Genomic DNA, 13,181 nt, shown 5'->3' on the forward strand with positions numbered 1-13,181 from the left:
TAACGCCAGCTTGTGAGCTCAGCCCTTATTCAGACTGACCCACTTTACCATTCTGATTAACAGCCACTGTGACAAACCCATACAAAGTGACACATGCAATTTCACATTCAAATTGAATCAGCAATCCATAAGGGCACGAAGATAATGAAAAACAATTGAGGATCGGGAGAAAAGATTATTTCCCCGTGGGAGGTCAAAGACTGGCTGTGCAGAAGAAATACAATTTTGTCCTATTAAGAACAATAAATTAACAGGGCACCTTCAAAAATAAGTAGTGGACTGAGTTATGAGTCAACAAATCCCTTTGTCTGTGGACTATAAACTCTGTTGCGGCGTAGATTAAAACAAACTACTGCAATACTCGGCTTTTAATTAAGTCAGAGATAAGATGAAATGATGATATTACTTTGAAATGAATGAAATTAATATGAAATGATGATATTACTGTGGGTTAATGATGGAAGAACAGTTTGTCACTGACGGGTTGGGAAGCAAGAGCACCAACCAAAACTATCTAGCTAACAGCAGAGCTGTAATTCAGAAACTGATCTGATACTGATAATGGGCAAGAGCTATGGTTCTCAAAGTGTGCTTCGAGGACAACAAGAGTGTCTGTGATTTTGTTTGGTGGAAATCTCCAATCCCTAAATCTACACCTATAAGATAGAACAATGAGGTAACCGTGTCTAATAAAACAGCAATACATGTACACAGTGTTTAAAACCCATTGATCTTTACTAACCATTGTGTTTGGTACACTAATACCAACATCACACACACTACTAACGTGCACCACCCAAAAAAAGGTCAGTGTTGGTCCCATTACACTTATACACAGCAACTCATGGGCTAGAGTCAATTATATACCTACAAAACAGCCTATATTGTAGGTGTACTTTATAAAATGGCTAATGAGTGGAAACTGCAATTACAGTTTAACTAAATCTGTTGTGTAGAACTATTTTTCTATATTGTGCACCATGCTGAACTTGTTTACAACTCAAAGACTGCATCCCTTTTCTAGTGCCTGAACCGTTTCAGCTAGTTTCAGGCAGTTGGGGTGAAAATTATGTGCAGATCTGGCAACCCTGAATACACAGTGCATGTTAATTAGCTATTTTTAACAACTGTTACACTCTAACGTGCAGGCTTTGTTTCAAAAGGATCAAACACCATCTTTATTAAGTTTTAATTATTTATTTATTTTATTTTTTTGACTTATTTACAATTAAGTTACCTGTATAGTGTTGAATGTTTGAATAAATTGAAAAAGGAAACCTAAGACATTCAGGCAATGCTTATTTTTGCTGTATTGAATATATATCATAATGACACACCACCACATTGGATCGAATTTACATTCTGTGTATCGTTACACCCCTATCACCTAGAGTCAGACGTTTTTACAGACGTTTTTTCTCACCTAGTTCGCATTTGCTGCATCGTTGGTTGCTGATGTCTGCTGCTACAGCATTGAAGATTTATAAGTTTTATGATAAGGATGTTTTATTGGGTAATTTTATTGTAGGAAGATGCAGTAATTCCTGCTCTTAATATTTTCACAAAGCACAGTTTGCAGTCTGCTTTGCTTTGCTTGCCATTAATACTGAGATATCACTATTTTGTCATTGTGTCTCGTCTGTTCATTAGCGTGACAGTCACATAATAACACGTGGTCTTGGAGAATTTTATACAAGTACGAGTAATACGCAATAGCACATCAATATTTTAAAAAGTACAGAAAATTCATCCATCTATTCATCTAACAGATTTCCTAATGAGATCTATAATAAGAAACATCAGCACACAGACACGTATAAAGGTATTAATGTTTCACAAGCATTTTATTTAAATGTTTCAAACTTTATCTAGTAAATCCCCCCAACTTCAAACCAAATGTCAGCCTAAAGATAATGTAACAGTGAAGGAAATCTGACAGAGCAGCAGTTTGTTTTAAATTCATTAAAAACCAAAGAAAAGGTTTAATTCAAATTCAAAATCCATACTAAAGAACACAGAATACATCGACCCAGCCTTATACAACCTATACAGTCAGTTTTAACAGAACAAAAACCCGCAAGCTCATTCAATCCTGATGACTTTTCTTTTACTAACCGCATTCACAGATGTGGAAAGAGTCATTCAGACAGAAACATGAATAGAGTGAAAACGTGTGACTCTACTGCTTTCTGTAATGAGGTTAAAATGATCAAGTCAATATAGATGTATATGTGTATAATGCATGCCTCTCTGTTAATGACAATCATATTAAAAAGATCATCAGCATGAAACCGGCTTATAATTATAACAATCAGTGTGGAGAGCACAGTTAATGCCATGATCTCATTTCCTCACAGACTGCCACAGTAGTGTAGAATCATAAAGGGCATGACGGAGTGGCCCCTAGTGGCAGACGGCTAAAACGGATATATACACCCCCTGTCTGTTGGCTTCTCAAAACCCAGGAGGCATAGTAACATATAACAGAGAAATGTGCAGCGCTCATGTCTCAATTCATTTCTTACACCACAGGGCTGATCCCAATTCAAAACGACAAACAAGATGAACAATTCAATGTGTCACGTCTTAATTCTCCCAGTCCCAGATTTAAATGCACCAGCGGTATCTACATGAAAGTAACTGGGATTTATGATTATTTGAATATTTTTAATTATATCTTCCATTTTAGCTGTAGCATCACCATCCTGCTAAATCCCCTAAATCGAAGTGCCTAAGGGAAGTGACTAGGTTCTGAAATGGAGTGATTACTTCTCGTACAGGTCTAACGGGTAGTGCTCCTTGTACTGCTGAACGTGCCTTAACATGGACTCTTTCTGTTTAGTCAAGCCTGGAGTCATCTCGTTATAGACGTCAGTGAAAATTAACTCCGGATTTGGTTTGAGACGCCGTTCGGCTTTTTCGAAGGCCTCCATGACGAGCTTGCGTGACTGCTTCCTCCACGCACGCTCCTCATCCTCACCCCACCAGCCGCGCGCGGTCATGTAGTGGCGGAGGCGGGAGATCGGGTGGTCCTGCTTGTCCCAGTAGTTCACCTCATCCACTGAGCGGTAAGCCGAGCTGTCGTCACTCGTGCTGTGGTGGCCGATCCTGAGCCCAGAGGAAAAGAGCAGTTAGCAGTGCACTATACAGAGCACTGAAAATGGCTTCTCACACATCAAGGCATATTTACTTACACAATGAACAAACAATAAAAAAAACAGAAAAGTGTGCTTGAGGTGAGGGAGAAATCTGGTTACAAACTGAATCTGAGATTCAGCGAGAGCTCTGAGGTAATGAGAACTCAGCCAAGACATGTCTGCTGTCCTTCCCCATAATCATCTGCCTAATACACATTCACAGAACACTTTAATTACTCACACACACATGGCAGAGTGAGAACAGGGCAAAGCGAGAAATAAAAAAGAGAGACAACGAAAAATAATGGAACATGCTGTAAAAAAAAGAAAAAAAACAGGAATGCTGGAGAAAGAAAGAAAGAAATGAGAGTGAAATGAAAAAAAGAGAAAAAAAAAAAAAGAGAAGGAAAAATAAAAACAAAAAAATGGAGAAAGAAATAAAGAGAGAGAGCGAGAGAGAGAGAGAGAGAGAGAGAGAGAAGTGAAAGAGAGAAATAAATGAGCTGAACTCAAAGCTACAGTCAATCCCTTACTATATACTTCAAACGTGAAGGAAGCTACTGAAGAAAAACTATTTCAGACATTTGACCTTGCTGTGACCTTGACCCTAAGTAACAATAAGAAAAAAAGAAAGCAAGAAAAAGAGTGCAAAAGACAGAAAAAAAAAGAATACATGGGGATAAAGACAGGGAGAGAGAGAAAATAAAGAGAGAAGGAAAAAAAATGGAAAAAGCTGTGAAGAAAGAGAGAGAAACAGAACATGTCTGTCCCTCCTCTGAGAACAACAGATGACGCTGCTTTTCAGTTTATTAAAATAGGAAATGTTGTAAGTCAGCTGTGGTTGTGATTTATAAAGAGCACACGGGCGTTACTGCGGCAGCACACGGGCGTTACTACGGCGGCACACGGGCGTTACTGCGGCGGCACACGGGCGTTACTGCGGCGGCACACGGGCGTTACTGCGGCGGCACACGGGCATGGCTGTCACATGACTCTGTGTCCATAAGAAGCCTCGGCTCTCACACTGAGGCGTCGTGACACATCCAGAGGATCCACGTCTTTTACATTTAAATACAGTGGTGTGAAATCACATCCCATCTTTATCAAAGTTATTATATTTGTGACTGAGATCTTATGAGGCTCCAAAAATATTACTGTGTAAAATGAAATAATGAGCCTGACAGCTGATTGGTTGGAGTTTGATTATTAATAAATCTGTACTGAGACAGTCCACAGGTTTTTTTTTTTGTTTGTTTGTTTTTTTTTTTACAGTTAAAGAGTCCTTGAGAACCCCACACACATGATTTCATTTGTCATGATATTATTATTATTATTATTATTATTATTATTATTATTAGTTTTAGTGCTTTACCTGTAGGTCATGGCCTCGATGAGGAAAGGCTGGTTCTCGGCCACCGCTCTGCGCCGCGCTTCCTTTGTAGCATTGTACACTGCAAACACATCGTTACCATCCACACGGATAGACAGCATACCGTAGCCTGGGCCTCGGGCAGCTAGCATACAAAGAGAGAGAAAAGAAATAAAGAGAAATAAACAGACAAGAAAAGACAATAAACAACAGAAAGAAAGAAAGAGAGAGAGAGAGAGATAGAGACTGCACAAGGACAGAAAGAATGAAGGAACGAACAGAAGTATGAAAGAAAAAGAAAGAAAGAAAGAAAGAAAGGAAGAACACAGGAAGAAAGATAGGAGGAAAGAAAAAAATTCAGACAAAAGAAATAAGGGAAAAAAGAAAGAAAGAAAGAGTGCACAAGGACAAAGAACGATGGAATGAACAGAAGTATAAAGAAAGAAATATGTAAGACACAAAGAGGAAAAACAGAGTTGAGAAGTAAACAGATGAGAAGAGCTGAGACAATAAAGAATTAAAAAGCATTCCCCACAGCAGCGGGTCCTAGCAGCAGGCGCTGGTGCTGGTGCTGGATGGTGTGTGAAGCTAAAGCTCACCGATGCCGTCGCCGCGGTACTGCTCGTGGGTGGGGGTGGAGATGGCGTAGCCGTTGTTGCGGCAGAAGAAAATGATTGGACACTCCAGAGTGGCAGAGAAGTTGAATCCGGCGTGGGCGTCTCCTTCACTAGCCGCTCCCTCACCGAAGTAACAGATCACCACTCTGTTGCTGTTCTCCCGCTTTATAGCGTACGCTGCTCCCGCCGCTACACACACACACACACACACACACACACATACACACACACACACGCACATTACATATTATGGTATGTTACACTACCTCAGACAAGAGCATTGTGAAGGACTGCACAAGGAAAGAAAGAACAAACAAATGGAAGTACAAAGATTTGAAAGAAAATGGAAAACAGAAAAAAATAAGAAGGGAGATGTGAAAAAAAGATGAGAGGAAAAAGAAGAGAAGAAAGAAAAAAGTGGACAAATAAATAAAGGAAAATAATGAAAGAAAGAAAGAAAGAAAGAAAGAACACATGGAAAAAAGAACAAATGAAAGTACGAACTGAAGAATACAAGTATGAACAACAGAAAGAAAGAAAAAGTAAGAAAGGTTGGAGGAAAAAAATGAAAAGATTCAGACAGAATAAATAAGGGGAAAAAAGAGAGACAGAAAAAAAGATGTATGTAAGGACAGAAAGAAAATGAAACAAAGAAAGAGAACCTAAGGAAAGAACTAACGAATGAATGAACAGAAGTATGAACAAATAAAAGCAATTAAGAAAGAAAGAAAGAAAGAAAGAAAACACAAGGAAAGAAAGACAGAACCTATGCATGGAAATATGAACAAATAAAAGAACGAAAGAACAAAAGAAAGAAAGAAAGACAGTGTACTCTCAATCAGAACATGGAAATCATATTGTAATATATTTAAAAAAGAGATGATGATATCAGTAAAATCTCAGAGTAGTGAAGTGTGACATCATTTCTCTATTATAATCATCCTGTAGCAGGAGTACACCACGCTGAGCGTGACTCCGCCCCCTCACTCTGCAGCTCAGCCTGCTGTGTGATTACTCTCTCACCCTGAGGAATCTGAGTGGCCAGAGGAGACGAGATGGTCACGAAGTTGAGGTCTCTGGTGCCGTAGTGCACCGGCATCTGCCTGCCCTTCCCCACGTCATCCGCATTAGCATAGCACTGTGCCATGAACAGATCCAGCGGGAACCCGCGGTACATCAGCACTCCTAGAGCATTCAGAGACCAGGACACACAGATCGAGAGAGAGAGAGAGAGAGAGAGAGAGAGAGAGAGAGCAATCAGATCAAGACAGAGACAGAGAGAGAGAGCAATCAGATCAAAAGAGAGAGAGAGAGAGCCATCAGATCGAGACACAGAGAGAGAGAGAGCAATCAGATCAAGAGAGAGACAGATAGATAGAAAGCGAGAGAGAGAGAGAGAGAGAGAGAGAGAGAGGCTGGTGAGGGAATGACTTGTTTATTGCGACTTGTTTATAAGATGATTATTGCGTCTATAACATAAGTGAGAACAGGAACTAACTTGCCTCTTGAATGTTCCACAAAATTAACTATAAAATGTGCAGCACGGCATTAATTAATTAAATGAAACTAATTGTTGGCAGATCTCTGGTGTAACACACTCCAGACCACACATTTGTATGAAAATAGTGCTCTTCGGAATCCATTATTTTCGTACAACAGCACGGCCTGGAGTGTGTTATTCCTTAGTTAATAACTTTAAAGACAGCAATCCAAAACAAATCCATAAATTTATGCAGATATGACCAGATATTCAATAAAAGAAATGCCGCTGTATAAAAGGAGTCGGAGTCGTCTGAGCTGCAGAAGATTTAGCACACTTATTAAATGCTCTTTCACCACTCAGGTGTCGTTTCGTCGTTTTCAGCTCTTCGTGAGCTTTGCCCTTAAATGTCGGTACTAGACATAAACCAGCTATGGTGTGAACAATTTATGGGTGAGTGGAATTTATCAACGTACGCAAGTGAGAATGAAGAAAATCAGCTTTACTGGAACTTTTTAAAATCTTGTGGGATTTTTTTTTTGTTAAAATTACACACAAATTCATAAACCAGGCCCGATATTTAAAAAAAGCAGACTCTTACCTGCTTCTCGGTACTGGCCAAACACCAGGTCGTTGGAGTTGAGAGCTGCGGCACTTCCGATGTGAGTGCCCTCTTCACCGTAGTTGGTCATGTAGAACGAGATACGGCCCTTAAATCCGGAATTAAACACCAGTCAGCGGCGTACTGTGTCCTAGCTTTCAGTTTCTAACTTAAACAAAGACAGGAGCGAAAACAAAAACCGCTGTACCACTTACCTGCCTCTGAGACTCGTACAGAATGCGATCCATCGTGTTGAGGAGTGTCATCTTTTGGTAGAAGTTCAACACTGTGTCTTTAGAGAGCTACGACGCAACGGAGGAAAAGAAGAAGTTAATGCACGGAATGAAATTGCCTAGAGAAAAATATTTTCCTTATCAGTCAAATATTCAGGGTGTGCTACATGAACACAACCAGCACATCATCATACAAGAGATAAAACCAAACAAAACATCCTGAAATCACAAGATAAGTGACGAGGCAGAGGAAAAGGTCACCACGGTGCAGGAACGCTGATGCTGGGATGCTTCGTTATTAATCACGTAACGCTATTTACCAGAGTGTTAAAGCCAGCAGCATCGCGTGCATTTTCACCTCACTCATAATCAAGTGATAAAAATAATTTGCCTACTTTCTACTCCCTCATGATTGTTGCTATGGTTACATCTTGGCACACAATATATCACTTTTCATTATAATATTTTCCTACACTGTAAAACTGTGGTGTTTTTCATTTTCCTTTTTTTTTTTTTTTTGATTGGCAGCACTATAGCAAACCACAATATTACACATTGTAGTATCAGGAGCATTGATATGGATCTGTGATTAAGTTTTTTGGCCTGCCAGCCTATCCGAAATGAGCATATGGAATAAAACACAACAAGATGTGCTGTTAGGAAAATAATCAATAATCAATAACAGGGTGTTGTGAAGTGGAGCTACCATTCCGAAGTTGATTATTTTCAATAACTGCACAGCCTTGTGAAAGTGTTTTATTCCTCTTATTTTTTAAAATTGTTAAATATTATTACACAACAGTTCATCTGGGATATTTAAGCAATATCGCACAAACTAAGTCATACTTTTTATCCATTTATATTTGTGTTTAATGTTGCGGAACATCTACAAAACAAGTTATCTTCTGTTATTACTACATTATTGCAGCTATAAACAGTCGTTCCATCACCAGCCAGTAAATAAGACCAAGCAAGTAAAATTGGATAAATTCTGGATAAATTCCAATATCTAATCAGCTCATCTGCTGGTTACAATGATAATTCCATATAAATACTACAAGCATTCGACCACTCGCTCTTGAGATATCACGCTAATGAAAATCTCAGACGGACAGACGAATAGACAGACAGAAATACAGACGGATGAACCGATGGCAAAAATCACAGACAGCCAGAAAGTGGACCTTGAATTCCTGAGCACGAATGTGTAAGCAACATCTCTGTATTTTAAACAGGAAGGAAGCTATTGAAGATAAACTATTTCAGACATTTGACCTTGCTGTGACCTTGACTCTGTTTGGATCAACTCCAATATCTAATCAATTCATCTGCTGGTTATAATGACAATTCCATATAATCCTACATACATTCAACCACTCGTTCCTGAGATATCACACGAACAAGATTCTCGGACAACCTGAAAACACAATGCGTCCTCCACCTAGTGGCGGAGGCATGAAAACGCAGCTCGTCACGCTCTCTGGAAACTGCAGAAAGCAGCTACAGCTTTACCTCTGAGTGATACAAAGCACTGACACTGGAGACTCCTTCCATAAAGGCTGCATAAATGTCTCAAAGAAAACTTCACCTTATTAATGATTACACATTTTTCTGTGTTAAACATCAGCTGATACTGTATGAGCTGTTACTATAGAAACAATAACGTATTAGAAAGAGAGCATTAATATAAACCTGTGTTTTGAATTACAACCTGCGCTACCGTCAGAGCTGCTGTTATAGAAAACTAATCAACACCTTCTGACTAATCAGATTTGAAAATTTAGCATCGCTGTGGTGTATTATAAAATATGACATTAAAACCAAATTTAAAGTATTACACTGTGTAAGTAAAATAATCTCACTCTGTGTGTGATGTGTGCACATGCATGGTGGAGAAGGTTTCAGCTTCTTACCTGTGGATCCTCGGACGGGTTGATGATCTGGCCCTGTCGGTTCATGACTCGATACACAGGGATTCCTGAGATCACGTTGGGTTGGATGAACTCCAGGTGATCAATGAACTCCGCCGAGGCCCCGGGGAACTGCGGCTTCTCCGAATCGAACGTCTGCTGGCACTGAGCTCCCTGTCATATGAGAACAGCAGGTCATGTGCATCAGAAATAAGAGGATTCACAAGGATCAAAGAAAAAACTGCATACAAAGTCCACAAGATGCTTGGAAATTCCCAAATCAGGGGTGAAAACAGGCCTAAACCTACAAGAGCAAGGCTTATTTCAACATTTTCAGGAAGTGGAAGTCATCACATGGCACATCGATTAAAAGTAAATGTAACTTCCATCCATTTTCTGGACCGGTTGTCATACACAGGGTCACGGGGTAACCTGGAGCCTATCCCAGGGGACTTGGGGAACAAGGCGGGGGACACGCTGGACCAGGTGCCAACCCATCGCAGGGCACAACCGCTCACACACCCATTCACTCACTACAGACAATTTAGAGATACCAACCAGGCTACAATGCATGTCTTTGGAAAGGGGAGGAAACCGGAGAACCTGGGGGAAACCCCTGAAGCACGGGAGAGCACGAATACTCTGCGCACACATGGCTGAGGCGGGAATCGAACCCCCAGCCCTGGAGGTGCGAGGCAAACATGCTGTGTGCAGTTGCTCAGAGTTTGGCCTTGTTCAGAGGACTGATATTGGCTCTCTGGCAGTTCTGGGACTTGAACTTACAACCTTCTGTCATTTCTAATCCGCTCTGGTTAGTAAATTAAATTCAGGTATCATATTCAATGACTTTCCAGTGAATTGATGTTTTTGTGGGCTAAAAAAGAAATCATGGCCTAGGAGACTGAAATCAGCATTTCTAGATTTATCTTTTTTTAGATGTCAGGTCTTATCTAGAAAATGTCTTAAACAACTGGATCTGTAATTGAATGTGCTGAAAAATACAGTTTAGAGCTCATCTTTCATCTTGGACTCAATTACACTTTGAAAAGCTTGAAAAACTTCTCAAGTTCTTCACTGACCTCCACCCCCCACACCATATGTACAACGTTTAAAGATACTAACGCATATAAAGATTAGCAACATGAGATAATCTCAACCGGTATTATACAATTTAGACTATAAAATATTTCTACAGGAGTTTTATTCATAGGTTCATTTATTATTTATAATATGATTGGAGCTAATGGATCTCTATAAACAGATCTTACAGGCACGTTAGCTCTACTGAAGCACAGCAGATGTGTGGATTGAGGATGGTTTCCTCAACAAAGAAGAGTGCTGAGCGTATTAAAAGGCTATTTCCTTAAACTGACCGTTTATTAACTTTCACAGTCAACAACAGTGAATAAATAATAAACGAGATGCTGACACACTCACAGTGGGTGAGATTATTTAGTCTGACAATACACACACACTCAGTGAGATCACAGTGAGATTATTTAGTCTGACAATAAACACTCACAGTGAGATCACAGTGAGATTATTTAGTCTGACAATACACACTCTCAGTGACATCACAGTGAGATTATTTAGTCTGACAATACACACTCTCCATGACATCACAGTGAGATTATTTAGTCTGATAATACACACACACTCTCACAGTGAGATTATTTAGTCTGATAATACACACACACTCAGTGACATCACAGTGAGATTATTTAGTCTGATAATACACACACACAGTGACATCACAGTGAGATTATTTAGTCTGATAATACACACACACTCAGTGACATCACAGTGAGATTATTTAGTCTGATAATACACACACACTCTCACAGTGAGATTATTTAGTCTGATAATACACACACACTCAGTGACATCACAGTGAGATTATTTAGTCTGATAATACACACACACTCAGTGAGATCACAGTGAGATTATTTAGTCTGATAATACACACACACTCAGTGAGATCACAGTGAGATTATTTAGTCTGACAATACACACTCACAGTGACATCACAGTAAGATTATTTAGTCTGACAATACACACTCTCACAGTGAGATTATTTAGTCTGATAATACACACACACTCAGTGACATCACAGTGAGATTATTTAGTCTGATAATACACACACACTCAGTGAGATCACAGTGAGATTATTTAGTCTGATAATACACACACACTCAGTGAGATCACAGTGAGATTATTTAGTCTGACAATACACACTCACAGTGACATCACAGTAAGATTATTTAGTCTGACAATACACACTCTCACAGTGAGATCACAGTGAGATTATTTAGTCTGACAATACACACTCTCAGTGACATCACAGTGAGATTATTTAGTCTGACAATACACACTCTCACAGTGAGATTATTTAGTCTGATAATACACACTCTCACAGTGAGATCACAGTGAGATTATTTAGTCTGACAATACACACTCTCACAGTGAGATTATTTAGTCTGATAATACACACTCTCACAGTGAGATCACAGTGAGATTATTTAGTCTGTTTTCACTAAAGACAACGCAGGAAAATTGTTAAGAGACTAAAAGCAAGCGTGTGTGTTCACGCCCCCTGAAATCAACCAATCAGAGCGGGGGCAAGTAGCAAACGCACACGGAAATGTGAAACGCGCATGCGCAGTGACCACCGGCAAGCGGCATATAGCCGTGTAGAGTTTCATGCACATTAATAAATTCTGTAATCCTTTCCTGCCATGGTTATATCAGTGATAATACGGTTATATCAGTGATATTCATCAGTTATAAACATCTGGCCTTCATCGTTGAGTACTAATCTTGTTTACTCAAAACATAATACACTGATACACACAACTACACACAACTACACACTGCTACACCGTCCATTTACCTGCATTTCATCATGAAAGAGAGTCACGTATATACAATAACATCCATCTTTCACTATCACGTGGTGTTCTATACACCGGGTCAGTATGAAGCACTGAGTCGTGCTCAGATCTCCAGCAGGTGATTAGTCCTTGTAAATAATGCCCACTGAGGAGAGACCTTCCCGCATCAACCCCCTGTTAACGGATATGTGGATAAATGAGGCTTACATTGAGGTGGAAAGCTCTTTGCTGCAGGACTCTGGATGTTTTCAGAGCAGCGTGCTGACGAATCGCACACACACCGAGACCCCATAATCTCTGCATGTTTCTCACAGCCGCCATCTTTCCCTCTGACCGTCCTCACTTTCGCCCGGCTGGTCACGTCAGTATGACGCGAATGACGCGAAGTGCGCCCTCTACAGGACAGGATGAACTGAGAGCCTGCTGTTCTCCTTGTTCTTGTTGTGATGATAATGATGAGGTTTATTCAATAATGGGTGTAATTATATAAATACAAAATTATATAAATTTGTGTTATACACCACCACCACCAACAACAACAACAATAATACTGTTGATGATGATGATGATTATGATTATTATTATTATTATTATTATTATTATTATGAAATTACAACTACTAAGACTACTACTACAAATAATAATAATAATAATAATAATAATAATAATAATAATAATAATAATAATAATGTTTATTCAACAATGACTGTATTGAAGAATCATTGAGTGAATATAATTTTATATAGGATTTTTTGTATTATTATTATTATTATTATTATTATTATATCCAGATGATTGCTTATAATGATTTTATATAATTTCACATCATAATTTTATAGTATAATAGAATAATTGCTTATATATTGTAATCTACGTTATACAGTAACTCGCGTTTAAAAATAATAAACAGTGCCATTTTAGGGATTTGTAAACAGCGCGATTC

At 39.2% G+C, this 13,181-nt stretch overlaps 1 protein-coding gene across 1 annotated transcript; it reads right to left on the reverse strand.

Moving 5' to 3' along the window:
- Nucleotides 1-1,825: 1,825 nt before the first annotated feature.
- Nucleotides 1,826-12,603, reverse strand: bckdha (branched chain keto acid dehydrogenase E1 subunit alpha). The gene is made up of 8 exons (XM_053235165.1): nt 12,446-12,603; nt 9,351-9,521; nt 7,420-7,506; nt 7,205-7,313; nt 6,147-6,308; nt 5,106-5,312; nt 4,510-4,651; nt 1,826-3,108 (listed from the first exon to the last, which is right to left on the reverse strand). The coding sequence occupies exons 1-8, from the start codon at nt 12,557-12,559 to the stop codon at nt 2,766-2,768; spliced, it is 1,335 nt and encodes a 444-aa protein (XP_053091140.1). The 5' UTR covers nt 12,560-12,603; the 3' UTR covers nt 1,826-2,765.
- Between the last annotated feature and the right edge of the window lie 578 nt (nt 12,604-13,181).

This window comes from Pangasianodon hypophthalmus, chromosome 6, assembly GCF_027358585.1.
Source record: "Pangasianodon hypophthalmus isolate fPanHyp1 chromosome 6, fPanHyp1.pri, whole genome shotgun sequence".
Lineage (NCBI taxonomy): Eukaryota > Metazoa > Chordata > Actinopteri > Siluriformes > Pangasiidae > Pangasianodon > Pangasianodon hypophthalmus.